This window comes from Dipodomys ordii, unplaced genomic scaffold (genome assembly GCF_000151885.1).
Source record: "Dipodomys ordii isolate 6190 unplaced genomic scaffold, Dord_2.0 Scaffold130, whole genome shotgun sequence".
Taxonomy (NCBI): domain Eukaryota; kingdom Metazoa; phylum Chordata; class Mammalia; order Rodentia; family Heteromyidae; genus Dipodomys; species Dipodomys ordii.
Window position 1 is genome coordinate 2,702,499 of NW_012267346.1, and position 19,203 is coordinate 2,721,701.

At 40.3% G+C, this 19,203-nt stretch overlaps 1 protein-coding gene across 1 annotated transcript; it reads right to left on the reverse strand.

The window, feature by feature from the left end:
- Positions 1-1,557: 1,557 nt before the first annotated feature.
- On the reverse strand, positions 1,558-11,453 carry Fam8a1 (family with sequence similarity 8, member A1). Its single transcript, XM_013030450.1, has 5 exons — positions 10,668-11,453; positions 9,320-9,440; positions 7,025-7,148; positions 6,184-6,323; positions 1,558-4,483 (listed from the first exon to the last, which is right to left on the reverse strand). The coding sequence occupies exons 1-5, from the start codon at positions 11,365-11,367 to the stop codon at positions 4,339-4,341; spliced, it is 1,230 nt and encodes a 409-aa protein (XP_012885904.1). The 5' UTR covers positions 11,368-11,453; the 3' UTR covers positions 1,558-4,338.
- Positions 11,454-19,203: the final 7,750 nt, after the last annotated feature.

The following is a 19,203-nucleotide window of genomic DNA, read 5'->3' on the forward strand; positions in this document are numbered from 1 at the left end:
TAGCACTTGAGCCACAGTTCAACTTGCATCTTTTTGTCAGTTAATTAGAGATAAAGGTTGTCCAGACTGACTTTGACCTGTGATCCTCAGGTATCAGTCTGATTATGGTTGTAATCCACTAGTGCCTGGCTTGTACTTTAAAAACCCCTTTTTTTTTTTAACCATCCTTGGTAGAAACAGCATGTAATCTTCAAATAAGGCACAGCATTACTATATTGCTCTTGTTGAACAAATTGTACTGGTTTTATATTAAAAATTGGATCTTTTTGGCCCCTCAACCTGAGTCTATGAACTGTTCAGATCTCTTAATTTGAATTTTATATTACAGCTGCTCCAGCCTTAAGCTTATCCTCCTAAAGCCCAGTAAGGCTCAGATTATTAATCATGTTTATGTATCAGGCTGGCTGATGAGGATCAGTGCTCTTTAAGGTGTGCTGTTTAGTGAAGAGTGACAAACATTCCAGTCTCACCACCAGAAACTGAGATCCTAAATTCTTCATCCTTAAAAGGAAACAAACTGGAAGCCACCTAATGCTGTCATCTAGTGATACTACTTTAAGCAAAGGGTAAATGGTTTTGGGTAAATGGTTTTGAATAATTTCAATTCCAGTTAAGAAAAAGTATAATTTAGACAACGGAAATACATATATAAGCGCTTTGTGAATTCTCTTGAAGTTGCTTACTAATGTAGTTATTTTATTACTTGAAATAAAAGTGTTGGGTTAATTTTAACCATTTTTGAGATTAGGCCATAAATTTGCTTAGAAAAGAATTTTATTTCCTTCTCTTAGGTCCTAAAGACTAAAATTTAGTGAAAATGTAAATTTGCAATAACCACAGAGAAAATGGGATTACTGGGTCTAGACACACATACCAACTATAAGACTAAGATTTCCTTGTAATGTGGAGCAGCTTTGAAAACTTGTGAAAAGTCCACTAGCTAGGTTTACAGTAGCACACTGCCTACAGCATTCAGAACAGGCTACATGTGTGATAAAAAAATTTGCCTTTTTTGTTGTCGTCTTGGGGCTTGAACTCAGCCTGCGCCTGACCTTGAGATATTTTGCTTATGGCTAGTGCTCTACCACTTGGAGGCACAGCACCACTAACCGTCTTTTGTTGGCTTATTGGAGTCTCATGAACAGTTTCCTGCCTAGGCTGGCTTTGAACTGTGATGGATCTTTAGATGTCAGCCTCCTGAGTAGCTAGGGTCACAGGCATGAGCCACCAACACCCTGCCAAATTTACCTTCTTGAGGAAACAATCTGTTTTGAATCCTGCCCCTTCCTATGAACTAGTCTAGAAAAGTTAGGCTGGGAAAGGATTTTATAGGCAGAACTGAAATGGCCCAGCTATCTATTGTGATGGCTCAACAGCTCTAAGGACTAGATGAATTTGACATTATGACTTAGCTCTCATATAGGTAATCTGCAGAAAGTACATATAAAGGTGGATGGTGTTTCTGAGGGCAATCTAGTTCTATAGCCACTGGAAAAGTTTTATCTTGAAGCAAGGACTCAATAGCAAGCCTTCTCAAAGAAACAAAATGCAGATGAATTGGTGACTCAAAGTATTTATTTGAGGATACAATACAAATTGGTGACATACTAAAAATAGAATGCCAAGTTATATTGATAGTTGGGCTATTAGGTGAAGCCCTGAAACACTGAATTGCAAGGAAATATGTACATATTGTTTGAAAGCACATGTAAAAGACCTTGGCCTTCGGTACTAGGGATTGGGAATGACAAATATTTGAAATAGTATTTCTCAGATTTTAGAAGTGCTTGTTACCTAGGCCCATAGCCTGTTTTAATAGGGACAGAACAAATTTAGTACTCCCTCCTCTCCACACCCCCAAAAGACTTTTATTCCACCAGCAGGTGTAAATTTTTAAACTCCTTTCTACCATCCTTTCCACCCAAGCAAATTCCTCTATGAAAGTATAAATGGAATTTTACTATATAAAGACCTTAAAAACACTGAAGACTCATTTTTTACTGTAAACAAAGTGACTCTGGCAAATCAATACTTTTGTAATAGTGGAAAGTTCAGGTTTACTATCCAAATGTGTTGGCTTGCATTCTATGGTCACAGCAGTCTAAAAGCAAGGCTTGTCATCACACATCTGATCAGATTCCAACTCTAACATTGAACCCTATCCACTGTGGGTACTGAGATTTTTCGGGTTGTATTAATCACCTGTCAGTTTTTAGGCTGAACAACAGAGTAGATAACGGCAATAGTTCTTTTAAAACAGTCCAGAGCTAGAGTATGTTAACTGGGATTTTTTCATTTGGCTTGAATTCTAAGTTTTTAAAGATTATCTTACTAATTTGTTTTTTGAAATGATGAATGATGTTTGTACTATGGATACAACTTCCTATTACCTTTTTGGGGTAGAGTGCCAATTCAACATACAGAAAATCAGTACAGTATACTGACAGAAAAAAAGTGTTCTGAGGGCACTCAGCCCAAGAGAAAAGGAATGCTAAAGTTATGTTCTTTCCCCACCCTACCCCCCCCCCAAAGTTAACGTCTTTTTCTGTAACCTCTGAATTTATAATAGGTTTTAGATTTTGTTCTATGTGCAAAGAAAATACAGGGCTCTATAACAAGTTCACAGCTATTAATCTGAGTGACTCATCATAGCAAATTGAAGTATTTTAACTTACATTAAACTAATTTCCTTTTTTACTGTACTAAAAAAACAGTCTAGATGACAACAGTAGTTAGTGAATCTCAAGGCTACATGACTTACGGACATTTCAATTTGTATTACTCAGTCTGAGGCAGATGTGTATACCCAGAGTTTACATAAAATTTCCCAACTTATAGTATGATTAAAAGATGACTTTTTTTATTTCCCACAAGCTACAAGAAATGATCTATTTCACACTTAGCCAAAGGCTGTGAAGTTAGGTTTAACAAAAACAATTTTGACAGGCATGGTTTATAAGATTTTCCAATGATAAGAACATCATTAGGTTTCTATAAACAAAATATTTTTAAATGTTAAAACCCCACATTAGAAACTGATACAGTGGTAACACATATATTGCATTTGTTATTAAGAACAGAAACAAAAGTTTAAGCAATCTAATTCTGAACTGTGTAATACAGCTTAGTGTTCTGGGGTAAATATCACAGTTGGGGAAAATGACAGAATAAAATACAACAATAAATAGTGCAGGTACATTTCAACACAGCTACCTGGAACATACTGCAAAAACACCTATACATTTTGCTTCAAGTAAAGTGACACATTGCTTAGCATTTTCCCCAAACTATTCCTAGTAGTCTGAAATGAGCATAAAGCAGTTAGCGTTAATTTCTGGAAATGATATTCTCTCTTGCTTTAGAAAGAATGGGTCATAATGGGATAATTACTAATATTTCACAGGTTACTACTATTTTAGAGTTACTCACAAAATACTTTGATGTCAACAGTTATTGAACTGTATAAAATACAAAAGTAATTACGTGTGAATATGTTGTATATATAAGAAGTTACATATTCAGAACACTGAAAAACACTAATACTTTATCCATGCTGCACACACTGGGAATGTTGTTTTACAGTAAATGTGCAAGTTTGATGGAAGTTTCCCCCATATATAGTATGATTTTAGGGCTCTGAGGATACCTGCACATGAATTTAAGTTAAATTTACAGTAAAAATTTACTCATACTCTCCCTACCCATTAAAAGCAACCACTAATTTACCTTTCCTTTAATACATCAATGATAATATAGCATTATGACAATACTTTTTCATCACTTGGAAATAAGTACAAGCATTAAGTTGTAAAGTGACACCTCTGTTCTGGTGAACTGCAGTGCATGCTGGGAAGTCCTAGGCAAAGGAACTGCTGGGCTTGCCATACTCCTTCGCAGCTCCCAGCACCTGGGATGGGTGTTCCTCCCATCCCACAAGAATTAAAGATGAACTAATCAAGTGTTTACAAAACACAACTGGACATTTTCCATCATTTTGGGATAAACCAAAATACAGTTTTTTAAAGTTTCATTGGAGATTTCAAAGCTGAATATTAGATCTGAAGAAATATTGCCGATTTTGATTATGAAAGAATTTGCCTTCTTTTTTACCTAAATATTTCCTTTTTGTTTTTAAACACTAATGTTTAAGGTTTTTCTCCTGGAAAAGTTCTTTGGCATTCAAGTAAAATCAATACTTTCAGAATAGTCACTTCCAGCAAGTGGAGTGACTGATTTAATTTCTAATTCAATTAATGTAACCCAGGGATACTGAAGGCCTTGATACATAATTTAGTCTTGTCATTATTCCAGTGTGGAATTTAGTGTTCTGGAAGGGCATCATCTGACCCCATTTCTTTTTACTACAATGGTTCCTGCTACAATGTCATAGGCTGTTCGATTATGCTGAAAAAACAGCAGAGTGATGAAAGCAGGGAAAAAAGAAGCAATAGAAAAATTCTTGATCAAAGCTCGTATGGTGGACCTAAAAGATTAAAGCAGAAGCATCAAAGTCGTATATTAGCCACATACAAACTAATGGTATCTTTATCAAGGTCAGACAATACTAAAGCATTCAGAATATAGTTGAGATGATTCTTAACCTTTGATATGTGAGCTATTTTCAAGTATATGATCAAATCACCTGGGCTGTTCTTAAACTCAAAAAGACAAGAACTTTCACATTAAAACACTAATAAACATCTTAAGATATGAACTAAAGGTTTGCCGTATTTCCTTTTTCTTTTTTTTTTGGTATTAGTCTAGGACTTGAGTTTGGGGTCTGGGTGCTGAGTTTTTTCCCTCAAGCCTATCATTCTCCCATTTAAGGCACAGCTCCCCTTCTGTCCTTTTTGGTGGTTAACTGGAGATAGAGTATCAAGAACTTCCTGCCCTGGCTGGCTGCCAACTGCAGTCCTCTGATCTCAACCTTCTGAATAGCTAGGATTACAGGCATATGCCACTGGTACTTGGCTTTTCTAGTATTTTGCCAGAAGCAAAGAATAGCTTCTCATTGCTTACCTTTTCAGTTACTTATTATTACCATGTGTTTCCAGAATCTTCTAAAGTGAGTATGTTTAGTGGGGTCCCATTTCCTACCTTAAGTGAAGTACTAGCACTTTACATTTTTCTTTTGTCAGCTCAGCTCCTTGGTGGGATCTAGTCATTAAAGGATGCCTTAAACTTTCAATGATAGCCCAGAAATGGGAAAATTATCCTAATGTTACAGTTCTGCCCTTTTGTGCCCTGAAAGGTTACAATAAAGTGCAGTAGTTGAGTGTGAGCTCTGTCTGAATCCAGACTAGTCGGTTTCAAATCCATCTTCTAATTACTGGGTGTGCTACATATGTAAAAATGAGATAACAGCATCTATCATACAGTATCAGTATTGAGTTAACTAATATATATGCAATGTTACTATCAATACTTGGTATAAGGGAAGTGCTCAATATTGATTCCCATTAATAGATTAGGCAAGATAGCCACAAAATTTTAAAGAACTGCTGCTTCCAGTCACTTATTTTCACATACAACAATTCACCTCTGGATCATTTTGGCAGCAGTTACATATGCACATTTTGTTTGGCTCGCCTGATTACCACCCACTCATTTCCACAATTTCCATCACCAATAGTTGGAGTCTCTTCCAGAAGTACATGCCCACAGTTAGCAACAGGGAATGTAAATATTAATTACAAGCTTTACCACTGAAGAGCAGATGTAGATGCATGCATGTATGCCAAGCTATCAAACTCACTACCTATTTAAGATGAGCTAATGGTGGGTGTTACCACTTGGCAGCTCAAGGTAAGGCAGTACCTGACCCAACAAATAGCCACAGATCCAGGGATTAACAAAGCTGGGCACTGAAAACTGATTCGTATTTTATAAAATGACCATCTTGAATATACATACTGTGTAGACAATCATACAAAATGCTTATAAACTTAATAAATGTGAACCTACCATGAAGAAAAAAATACCGGTATTCTAGAAACACTTGATCAAACCTCAAACTCACTGAATACAGTCCTGTGTCCATGAGGGGACACAGCCATTCTGAGAAGTGTGTACACACTAAGGCACCAATGAAGTCACTAGGCAATATAACCTTATGGGACCATAAGGTTCTATTCACTGAAACTATGGGAGTATACAGTAGATTGAGCCAGGAAAAGGACTTACGTTGTAATGCTAACATTTGAGGAAGGGATGACTAGAACCCGACTTGGAGCAATAAGCACTGATGTATCACATGTCACAACTCGAAGCCCTAGCAGAAACTTTCCTGGAGTAGCTCCACCAGCTCCCCAAATACAAATAATCTAAGAAAAAAAAGAGGATTTTAAAGTAATTTATTGGCTCAACTATAATCATTACTATATCAACTATGTTATTACTTCAGTTTTAAAGTATCACTTTAAAGTTTTACTTTGGCTTTAAAGTAACATATTACGGCCATTTACTGCAGTTGGAAGACAAATGCACTGAAATGGAAACTCAAATGTTAAGCATTTAATACATTTCTACAGTCTTAATATATTCAACACCATAAGATGTCTACTGTATTTCTCTATGGCCCATGATACTTCATAGCAATTTGACGAAAAATAACCTTTCAAGTTCTACAGTCAAACAGCAAGTATATTTTTGGATTAAAATCTAAGAAGTGCATATAAATTAAATTTGGGAAAAAAAAGTGTAAAGACACTTGGAAAATACATGAATAATTATAACTTGTTTTTCTTGAGGGTACTGGGATTTGAACTTGGGGTCTTGTGCTTGCTTTGATGGCTCTCCACATCTTGAGCCATACCTCCAGCTCCTTTGGCTTTTAGCTAATGGTATGTTTTTGACTAGCTGGCCCTCCCACTTAGCCACCTGAGGATCTGAGATGACAGGGCATGTCACTATGCCTGGTTTATCTGAGATGACTGTCTTCATAACTAATTACAAATTCTTGTTTTTCTTGGACTAATAGTCTAAACTTATTAATACTTAATATTTGCTTTAGTCAGTAACTTACCTCATAGAAACAAACCAATAATCTGTATATAAGTGCCACAATCATCATTTTCTGCAAGTCTTCCATTGATGTGTCTTCATCTATTTCTTCTATTATATAATGCATAGCAAACTTAGAGATATCCCTATATAAAATAACAGTTTGGGATTATAAAGAATTAGTCGCCAGTTTTACTTTTTAAAAATTGTATGCCACAAATTTTAACTGAAATTCTAATCTTTATGGTTTTTGTTTTTTTGTTTTTGGTTGCTCATAGGGCCTAAACTCAGCCTGGGCGCTGTCCCTTAGCTCTTCAGCTCAAGGCTAGCACTCTACCACTTAAGCCACAATGCCACTTCTGGCTTTTTCTGCTTATGTGATGCTAAGCCATTGAACCCAGGGCCTCATGCATGCAAGGCAAGCACTCTACCACTGAGCCACCTTCCCAGGCTCCAAAATTCTAATCTTTTTATGTTCCCAGCCATCTAACTTCACAAAACTTTCATTAGCTTATTCAACCAACCAACAGATGAAAAACCCCAAACAGCATGATCATGCATATGTGCTACCTATAGGGTTGGGGGTAACTCAGTTGTAGATGTTTGCATAGCATACTTGAAGCACAGTGCTGATCTCCAGCACTCCCCAAACCAAGAAACAGCCAAGGAACAGTATCATGAGCAGGTACTATATACTAGCTCTGGAGACATAGTATGAACAAATGGAAAATGTCTCTGCTCCCATGAATAATAACCATGAAGTGGGATGCAAACTGAAACAGCATGGAAATAGTTTGGTTACACTTAATCTTGAGAAGCCTTCCCAGTAATGACCTTTAAGCTATCATCAGAAGGATAAAAGAAGTTAGCTAGAGTAAGGGGGAAAAAATGTTTCACAGAGAGGAAACTGCAGGAGAGAAAGCTAGGGAGCAAGTGATATGGCTCAACTATTGTGACAGCTGAAAGAAATATCAACTACACAAAGAAACTTGGACTTTAATGTACTTTGTGTCTCAATATACTTTCCATAAAAAAAAAGAAGACAGAAGGTTGGGCGCTGGTGGCTCACGCCTGTAATCCTAGCTACTCAGGAGGCTGAGATCTGAGGATTATAGTTCAAAGCCAGCCCCGGCAGGAAACTCTGTGAAACACTCATCTCCAAAAACCCATCAGAAAACCAGAAGTGGCGCTGTAGCTCAAGTGGTAGAGTACTAGCCTTCAGCTGAAGAGCTGAGGGACAATGCTCAGGCCCAGAGTTCAAGCCTCACAACCAAAAAAAAAAAAAAAGACAGAAGACTGCATACTTCACTTAGGGTTTAGCTGTTATCCAACCATGTGGTAACTAACTGGAATAGGAAGAAATAATGATGAAGAAAAATAGCCTGGCAGTTGGTCTGGGTTAAAAGCTATCCAGGAGACTGAATGTACATGAGCTGGTGTTGCTTAGATGTGTTCAGAGAAAGGGAGTGTCACAGTATCATACTGTCACTTAGGTTTCTGGTAAGCATGCTAAGGTTTGAGTATGATATGAATCCACACTTTTTCTTTTTTTTTTGTTTATGCCAGGAAATGTTGGTTGAACTCAGGGCACGGCTGCTGTACCCTAGCTTTTTTGCTCAAGATTGGCACCCTACTACTTAAGCCACAGCTCCACTTCTGGCTTTTTATGGTTAATTGGAGATAAAGAGTCACAAAGACTCTCCTTCCTGAGCTGGCTTCTGTGATCCTCAGATCTCAGCCTTCTGAGTAGCTAGAAGTACAGCTGTGAGCCACCAGTGACTGGCTACCTGTGTCTTTTCAAGTTCTGACAATTGTGCTCATAAACTCCAATTGCAAGCAAGCTTAACACATACTGTACATAAAAAATGCTTAGCAAGTGAAAACTGCTGTTATGATTATACTTAATCTGAAAGGATTATTCAAGGAAATGTCTCACTTTGAAGTGGGACTTAACAGATAATACAAACTTCCCTTTTGGAAATGCTACTACTTGGTTCACCTAACCAAATGCTCTGTAGCTTTTGTCTTTACAGGCTCCACAGATAATTTGAGGGAAATTAGTTGCTGGCCTAAGAGAATAGTTCATAGAAACCAGGTTTGCAGGTTCATCTAACCTACTTTAATAATAGATGAATTTCTCACAGATCGTAACAATTTTTTTCCTTTGTACTTATTTTTTAAAAGCCCACAAGAAAACAATAAACCTGACAAAGCTCTAGCAAACCTACTGTCCACTGAGTTAACTTGTTCGCAGGAATAGAGCTTAACCAGATTTCTAAGCAGTAGAAATTGTAAACCTTTCTGCAAATATCCTTACTTTATTCCACTGAGGTGCATAATACTTAAGACAATTGTTGCTTTTATAAAGAAGAGAATGAAGAAATCCACCATCTCTGCCATAAATCTGTGAGCCAAGGATGGAATAACATACTCTCTGCCTGCAAATTAAAAAAAAAAAGTTAGGAAAACTCATTGCTTCATATAGGCCTGAGAACACGAACACAAGCTAGATAATGAAAACCAAATCTGGCCCCAATTCCTCTTACTGATTCTGTCAACCAAGTGTACCTGTTAGTAAAATTAACAACAGCATTCTACTATTCACAATGTTAACAACTATTTTCACAGATAAATTAGAATAGGGTACCCAATACATTTTAGTGGATGGGGACTTGAATGAAAAAAATCTAGGGGCTGGGAAGGTGGCTCAGTGGTAGAGTGCTTGCCTTGCATGCTCAAGGCCCTGGGTTCGATTCCTCAGCACCACATAAGCAAAAAGAAAAAAAAAGCCGGAAGTGGGGCTGTGGCTCAAGTGGTAGAGTGCTAGCACCCAGGCCCAGAGTTCAGGCCCAACGACCGGACCCCCCCCCCAAAAAAATCTAGATAACCACATCCAGGTAAAACTTTCAGTAAAAATCAATGTTAAAAACAGGCCATTTGCATAAATTCCTGTATCCTACGAACCCAATTCATTTAATTGTTAGTTTCAATAAAAAATCCAAATGATTACCAATCTGTAATCCTAACTTCTGAATGGGATCATATCCAGGCATACATTATTCCTTGTAATACATACATATACATACACACACGGCTAAATACAAAGTCTAAATAATGAAGTTAAATTGTAGCTGATTCAAAATATTCTAGCTCCTATACAGAAGGCAAGCAATTAGATATGATTAAAAAGCCAGAGCCTAGTCAACGCTATTTGCATTCATACCAATTTGCTTTTATATCCATCCAGTTCCTCTGGTCCGAAAGCAGCCCACATCTGAATTGTACACCGCCTTCCCCCCCTCCCCCAGTATTAGCAGTCTTTCTCTTCCAAAAGTACGTTTGCCCACCTGGAAGTTGAGCTTTGGATCTTGCTCTCCAGAGAGTAGAGATCAATGTAAGAGGACGGTGTGAAGAGCAAAGGTTTCCCCCTCAATGTGGTAAGGCCTAGCTAGTCTCGTGAGTAAGGAAATCAATTGGTAGGGCCAGATCTACAACAAGAAGAAACTGCACTGCCTGGCAGTCTGTCCACTTTGGTAATGTTAGGCGTGGGCACAGGATGACTGATTGCACGCGCGCACGGCGACCAATTCCAGCAGCACTGCTGGAAAGCAAGCCCACCTCTCCCTTCCGCTCGGCCCAACTCCCGATCCCCGCTGCTTTCTCACCTGCCTGCCGTCCGGTCTCGGTCGTCGTCCGCGAAGGGGCGGCGGTTCCCCCTCGGGTCGCTGGGGTTGCCCGGGCCGACGCCTGCACGTGAGGGACTCGGGGACCCAGGCCGGCGATCGCGGCCGGGGCGCTGATGCCGGCGGCCGCCCCCGGATCGGGCGCCGCCACCCCGGCACTCAGAAAGTAGAAGGGGTTGTAATAGGCCAGCTGCGAGGCGGGCGGCGGCGGCGCGGGCGCGGGCGCGCCGGCCGCGGGGGAGCCGGGCGGGCCCGGCGGGGGGCTGCCGTAGGCGGGGAAGGCGGCCAGGCCGCTGTGCCAGGTCAGGTAGCCGCAGTAGGACTGCCATAGCCACTCGTGCACCTGCCGTGAGTACTCGCGGGCGCTGAGCCGCGCGGGCCGGTCCCGCGGCGCTGCGGCGGCTTCGGGGACCTCGCAGCCGGCGGGCTCCCGCGGCCCCGCGTTCGAGGCCGAGGCCCCTTCCCTCCGCTTGCGCGGCTCCCGCGGCGGCTCCGCCTCCTCCGAGGCGGGCGCGGGACCCGGGGATGGGGGCCGATCCCGGGCCTGGGGTTCGGCTTGCGACCCCTCCTGGGGGCAAGGGGCCGCGGGGGGCTCTGGCCGGGACGGGATGGGCTCGTGATCTCCTCTACCGTCTTCCTGTCCCGGAGGGCGGCCTCGGGCCTCCTCGGACCCCTCCGCCATCGTCGCCACCAGAGCTCTCTCCGCGGTACCTGTCACCGCGCCACTTCCCGGCCCCAACGGCCCAGGAGCCACCGCAGCAGCCACAGGCGTCAACAATCCGACACCGGAAGCGGAAACCCCGCCTCTCTGAGCATCACCGGAAGAGGGAAGGTTGGGGCGTGGCTAAGGCCCTACTTCCGGACCCTGGTAGTTGCTGGCTTGTGGTCCTGACCTGGTCCTTTCTGCTTTACAATTTTAATGCAATGTAAGACCCGAGACGCCTCCAGAGACTCGGTGGAGTTGGACTCAGGCTATTCTTGTTCTGGGTGAGAAGGATTTTCGACGCAGGTCAAGGAGACTGTGAAGCCCAGTGTGTTGTATTTTATCCCATTAGAAGATAAGCTATACCTGTAGAGAACTCTAGGCATATCACACAGTCAGACCAAAGGAGGATACGGCCAGGGAGGAACTCCTCTGAACATTTAAAACACACTCCAGAAAATACAAACACTTTGCTGTTTGTTGATTGTGGGTTTGGGTTTTGTTTCTGTTTTTTTTTTTCTTTTTAGAGGGACAATGGGGCCGGGGTTATGCTCAGAAAGGGAAGGAGGGAGGGAGGGAAAACAAATGCAATCATGCTATTCAGTATACACCATGTGGAATATGAACTATGTAACTTGTGGGCAGGAAGGGGAGAGGGGAAACTAAGGGAAAGCAAAGGGAGGGGTGACGTCCAGAAGAAGAAATGTACACATTATCTGAGTTACGAAATGATATCCCCTCTGTACAACACCTTAATAATAATAAAATTATATTAAGAAAGAAGATATTAAGTCAAGCTGAACTGGGACATAGATGATGATGGATTGGCTCAAAGTAGAGACTTTCAATTGGAAAGGAAGAGGATTGCGTTGGTTTAAAAGCTATACATCTATCAAAACGTATTGTTTCTTCATTCAGTAGGTATAGGTTTTGTTTTTCAACAGAAATTGTATCTTTTCTCAAACTCATTGTCTCAACCTAAGATACCTTTTCTATTTTCTATTAGAGAAATGCCCAAGGCTATGTCAGCATCTTTTTGTACCTTAGGCTAGACAGTTTCCCTTTCCTCTGAACTACACACACAAACCTCATATATTTATATTTTAATATACTGTCCATGTCCTTAAGCTGATAGGCCTCTTGGTGGTAGCAATATGATTTTTTTTAAATCCCTGTTAGGTCCCTGGGAGAAATGGTCCCCTCCCTTGATTCTCTCCCCATATACCCTAGAAATTCCTACCCAGCACCTGACCCAGGCCACTGGCTTGCCCGGGAACGGTGGGAGGTCCCCCAGGCTCTGAGGTCATTTCCCCACCCTCTGAGGTCATCTCCACATCTGCTGTGTCTCCTTCCCCCCATATAATCTCTCCTGCCATGAGCTCTCTTGCTCCAACTTGTGTGAGCCAGCAATTTGGTTTCTCTTTCTTCTTTCTAATAAACCCTCCTCCACCTGAATCCTGTGGTCATTTCTTTTCAGCAATCCTTACAATCCCAAATTCCATCAAAAGGATCTTCAGTGGCCAACTATTGTGGGAATACCAAATGATGTTTTCCAGCATCATTCTTTACAAGACCTAAAAAAACAAGAGCCTTTACTCTTAAAAACAACTAATTATCTGGTTCAAGGGAAAAACTACCATGAAATAATTGAAACCTATTCAAGATTATCAAGTATTCAACATATTCAAGTATAGTATGAATTCAAAATAAGGGAAAGGTTGTGGTGGGCTCTAGCTACAATGATTTACCTTTGCAAACTTGGTTTCAAAATCAACTGGTTTTGTTTCTGGTTTGGTACTGGAGCCCAATACCATATAGGAGAATTCCATTAACTTGTTTCCTCAGGAAATAGTCATATTTGAATAAACATGCATTCCACATTTGATTAGGGAAATAAGAGAAGCAGGAGAAATGAAGTGAAGATGGTGTGCAATATTGTGATTGGTAGAGGCATGGAATTTATTTTGAATAACTTTATGGTACAGCAAGCACTAAGACAAGCATAAAGACATTAAGAAAATGAAAAGGAAAGGGAAAACTTAAGAAATGAGGTAAAATAACTCTGGCAAGAATGAGAAATGGAAAAGGTGAGTTCAGGAACACTAGAATAAACACAAGTATAAGCAAATACAACCAGAGATAATGCCTGAAGAGAACTAAAAATTGAATGTGTAATTTAAGTTCATAAAGGAATAAAGAAATGATTTGATAGAAATGATAAATATTGAGGACAGGCAAAGAAGATCTAACATAGAGGAAGAATGGATTCAGAAATCCAAAGACTGTAGCAGAATAAATACAACATGGTATGATTCAAGAAACCTTTTCCTGAATTTCACACACACACACACACACACACACACACACACACACACAGAGGAGTTTTATGTAGATGGATTGGAATGGTATAAAATTGAAGATGTAGACTCATTGGGAAGTTACTATCTTGTTAAGACAAAAAGAACCCAAATGAAGGGGATAGCAATGAGGATATCAAGGAAAGGAAGCATTAAAGTGAAATTAAGGAAACCCAACTTGCAGATTGTGCTAACTGAATTGATCTCAGAGAGAGAGAGAGAAGCAGTTCTCTGTCACTTGGGTGACCGGGGGAGTGGACTGTGTCATTCACAGAAACAAAGCAGGAAGGAAGACCAAGCTTATTCAGGGAAGGCAGTGTGATGTTCAAAGGATACCAGCCACTAAATACACGGCATCTAAAAAGATAAAGAATCACAAGTGTACAGGTGATTCTTAACTTGAATTAAAAAAAAAGCCCTATGAAATGAAAAGAAAGGAAATCTAAGGACAGAGACCAGGAGAATATTGAAGGAGGGAGAAAATACTGTCAGGTGGGAAGGAGAGTAGAAGTGAATGGGAAAAGCAACTTTCCATAAGTGGAAAGTCATATTAGCAAATGTTCACCAGAGAAACAATTCTACAGTGTATATACTTAGAAAGAAATGGATTATGAGAAGTTGGCATATATGACTCTAGAAGCTGAGAAGTTTCAAGATCTGCATTCTGCAATCTGGAGAGCTAGTAAAGCCAGTGATATAATTCTAATCTGAATTCAGTTGCTTGAGAACCATGGGAGCAATGAGAACCATGTTCCAGGCCAATGTAAGAAAACTGATGGCCTAGCTCAACGGAGGCAGGCAGGAAACAAACAAGAGTATTCCCGCCCCCTTCTCTACCGTGTGTGTGTGTGTGTGTGTGTGTGTGTGTGTGTGTGTGTGTGTGTGTGTAGAACACATAGAAAGAATTTCAGCCTAGAAAGTTGTTGTCTTAATGTAGTTGACACATAGAACCAAAAATAACAAGAGCTTTTCCTGGTGTCAAAACCATAACCAGCTGGGTGATGGTGGCTCAGCCTGTAATCCAAGCTACTCATGAGGCGGAGAGCTGAGGATGGCAGTTCAAAACCAGCTGGGGCAGGAAAGTCCATGAGACTCATCTCCAATTAGACACCAGAAAACCAGAAATGGAGCTGTCAAAGTGGTAGAGCGCTAACCTTGAGCAAAAAAGAGCTCAGGGACAGTGCCTAGACCCTGAGTTCAAGCCCCCAACCAAAAAACAAAACAAAAAACCCCTAAACCACCATAAATCAAGAAAGATGAGAACTGAAATGGACATATTCTATACCCTGTTTCTTTTTCCTCCTTTTGGTAATAACACCCTAATTTCCTCTTACTGAATATCCTGTTTCCCCAGATGACCAGCTGTGGTAGAGCTGTCACTCAGGGCTCTTCTCCCTGTCATTTCAGTCCTTGTCACTCCAGGCCACAGAGTAGGTTTGTGATCTAAGCTTAGCCAAGTTTATTTACTCGTCTGGGGCTCAGAAGCTTGAATGCAGTGATTCAGTGATGAATAGCTTAATGCCAGTAGAGGTCCCTTGTTCTATGAGACTATTAGCTAACTCTTGAGACTTACACATCTTTTAACTTCAAGATCTATAGTGCCTTTTCAATGTATTCCTCTTACAATTAAATTAGCAAAGGACTGGTTTATGGTGTCTCCAGCTAAAGAGTTTGGGTTTGCAGTTAGAATGGCAAAAATCAAGAACTCTAATAACAACAGATGCTGGAGGGGATGTGGACAGAAGGGAACCTTACTTCATTGTTGGTGGGAGTGTAAACTTGTTCAACCACTTTAGAAAGTAGTATGGAGGTTCCTCAAAAGATTCCACATAGAGCTCCCCTATGACCCAGCAATCCCACTTTTGGGCATTTACTCAAATGTTTACAAACAAGACCACACTAAAGCTACCAGCACAACTATGTTTATTGCAGCATTATTTACCATAGCTAAGATATGGAACCAACCCAGATGCCCCTCAGTAGATGAATGGATCAAGAAAATGTGGTGTATATACACAATGGAATTCTATGCCTCCATCAGAAAGAATGACATTGCCTCATTTGTTAGGAAATGGAAAGACTTGGAAAAAATTATATTAAGTGAAGTAAGCCAAGCCCAAAGAAACATAGGTCCCATGGTTTCCCTTATTTGCAATATCTAGTATATGTATGAGTCAAGCAGAAAAGGTCAGATAAGGTGATGTTAGGAAAATGAACCCTAAGATATGTATTCAAATGTTTTTTTTCTTTCATGTGATTGTTTCTAACGCATTTATAAGATTATTTTTTTGTTGCTTTGTATGTCCCTCCCCCACAGTATAACCCCTGCTTTCACTGTATTTGATGTTGGTATAATTTGTGGAGGGGAAGGGGAAAAACAAGTCGTCTAAATAAGGATAGAGGTGGACCCGTTGCAACAATGAGAAGTACAAGTTGTCATGTCGGGTGGAGGGGGTTGGGGGGAGGATGGGAAGGGATGGGAAGGGGAAACAAAGGAGGAGGCTACAATGCTTGATAAGAATGTACTCATTATCTTGCCCATGTAATTGCAACCCCTCTGTACAGTAGAATTTGGGTTTGATCATTAGCAGGTCTCCAAAGGCTTTGCCTAGGCAGTTTCCTGGAATCTGAGAAGGTGGATGCTGACTGAGGAGGGTAAGGGAGAATAAGAAAGTTTGGGTGGTAACTGTATCCTAATCTTTAAGGAGTTAGCTTTGGGTAAGAAGTTGTTAGGGGCCTAGCCAATCACTTCTTTAAAAACTTTGTTTGAACCCCTTTGCTTATTTGTTATGGGGCTTGAACTCAAGGTCTGGGCCCCATCCCTGAGCTCTTTTTTGCTTAAGGCTAGTGCTCTACTACTTTGACAGCTCCACTTCTGGTTTTCTGGTGTTTAATTGGAGATAAGTGTCTCATGGACTTTTCTGCCCCGTCTGGCTTTGAACCTCAATCCTAAAATCTTAGCCTCCTGAGAAGCTAGTGTATGAGCCACCAGTGCCTGGCCATATTTTAACAGTATTAATAAGGGAGTTCTTAAATTGTGGCCAGCCACCAATACATTGTTTTATTATTGATTTTCTCTTATTTTTAGAGTGTGATTCTAATTTTTAGTTTATCTATCACTACTAAGTGCTATTTGTACTTAGTGGCATATCTGGTAAAAAATCTCTTTGATGTCAAATTTCTATTTAAAATGTGTACTTCAGGATAAAGATTTGTCTAATTTGATACATTGGTAGAAAGCAATTTGTTAAAAATAAAACTGGTACAAAGGCATCTTTTGTAAGGAAGATAGTGCATCAAAATAGAAAATTAAATTCCAAAATTATTTGATTTTCTATATGGATAAACACAGAACATGAGTCTAGATAAGGGACTACTTAGAAGGAAAAGACGAAAGGGAAAAAGAAAGATAGAGGGTAAATAATTTTTTTTAATGGTCTGAGATCTGGACTCAAATCCAGTATCTGATGTGCTTTCAATCATTAATTAGCACTCCACCAACTGAGCCATGCCTCGAACCCTGAGGGCGAATAATTTTGAAATACCTTAAACTACATATGAAATAGCACAGAGAGCAGGAATGAAAGCTGTTGATCAATAGGGTTGGAGGCAAAGGGAAAAGAGAATCAGGCTCTGTTGGCGGGGCAGGAACTAGTAAGTGGGATTTGGGCTAATAAGGGTATAAGAGAATTTTTTTACATGGATTATCAGCAATGATGAAAATAGAAATGAAACCTCTTGAAATTATATTAGGCAGGGGGAAGGGAGAAAGGGAGAATGATAGAAGGTGGCAGAAAGCCATGGAGTGCATTGCGTACAATACATTGTGGAAATGTCAATGAAATCCATCTTATATAGCTAATGTATGCTAATGTAAAATAAAATAATATTGACAGTAATTTCTGATAATAGATACAAAGCATCTTTTCCTTACCTTGACAGATTTGTGGTAAGTATACAATCCTTTTCTGCCCCCCAGTGGCCATGAAAAGGCATCAAGAAATTGATCATCTGCTTTTAAGTACAGTAAGAATATCTTTTCTTTCTTCTAGTTTTTTGGATTTTAGAAATTTGAAGGGACTTATAAGTGTATTGCCATTCTCGTTAGGCACCTGTTATTCTTAAAAGCGGATCACACGAAACAAATGTGTCTCATTATGTAATGTAAACAGGACTTTAAACAGCCAGTAGGTGGAGGAATTTCCAAAGCTAAGAACAGTCTACAAACACTTCAGAACTCAAGGACCTAAAAACTCATCCACTGCCCCCACACTCACCCCCCAGCTATAGGCTCATGCCTGTAATCCTAGTTACTCAGGAGGCAGAGATCTGAGGCTCATGATTGGGAGCCAGCTGGGGAAGGAAAAATCCATGAGACTCTTATTTCCAGCCAGTCTCTCCAAAACTGGAAGTGGCACCGTGGCCCAAAGTTGTAGAGCACTAGCCTTGTACAAACTGCTCAAGGACAGTGCTCAGGCCTTGAGTTCAAGCCCCATGACCAACAATAAATAAATAAATAATATCCACTCAGTCTTCTGTTTTATACTAAGGACATTGATTCCATCCTCCAAGTTATTTATACATACATGCATATCGACCACAACATTTCCATATTCCAACTTTAGATTTGGAAGATTGTATGTATAAAATATAAGAGCAAAGAAAAGGGAAAGTTTTGGGTGTGGATAGCAAAAGACAAAAAGCTGAAATTAAATACTATAGATGAGGACTAGACCTTAAGGGAGGAAAAGAGGCCAAAGATGACAGAGATGTGTCATCTTGTGCAAAAAAAGCACAAGAAGCTGTGGCACACTCCTGTCATCCTGGCTACATGGAAATGAGAAACATAAATGGGAGAACTGTGGTCCAGACTGGACTGAGCAATGCCCTATTTGAAAAATTGGTAAAATATTAGAACAAGAAAGACTTGTGACTCAAGTAGAAGAACGTCTGCCTAGCAAGCTCAAGGCCCTGACTTCAAACCCCAATGCTTCAAAAAGGGGACTAAGGGGAGGAGAAATGACATAGAGAAGTTGAATTTAATTGAAGAATATTGTATGCCTGTATGCAAATATCACAATGAAACCCTTTATACACTTAATATACGACAATAGAAAACGTTTGGATCAAATGAGAGTTAAAACTTTTGATTTGCTTTTGTTTCTTTTAGGGGTGGGTGTTTGTGGGTGTGTGGGTGTGCACACACACATGCATGTGTGCATGCATGTGAGCATGCCAGTACTGAAGCTTGAACTCAAGGTTTTCTTGCTCAGCTGTTTTGTTTATACCTGCTACTCAACCACTTGAGCCATACCTGCCTCCACTTCTGGCTTTTTGCTAGTTCATTGGAAAGAAGAGTCTCTTGCATTTGTTTGCCCGAGGCTGACTCCAAACCTTAATTCTCCCATCTCAAGCCTCCTGAGTGGCTAGAATTACAGATGTGAGCCACTGGTGCCCA

Bases quoted from the DNA above. Each gene is read 5' to 3' on its own strand.
- Fam8a1 (XM_013030450.1), bottom strand. From the start codon at position 11,367: ATGGCGGAGGGGTCCGAGGAGGCCCGAGGCCGCCCTCCGGGACAGGAA. The intron at 6,324-7,024 runs GTAAGTTACTGA...TTTTTTTCTTAG, and splicing joins TATTGGTTTGTTTCTATGAG to ATTATTTGTATTTGGGGAGC. The intron at 4,484-6,183 runs GTAAGTCCTTTT...TTAATCTTTTAG, and splicing joins TCAAATGTTAGCATTACAAC to GTCCACCATACGAGCTTTGA.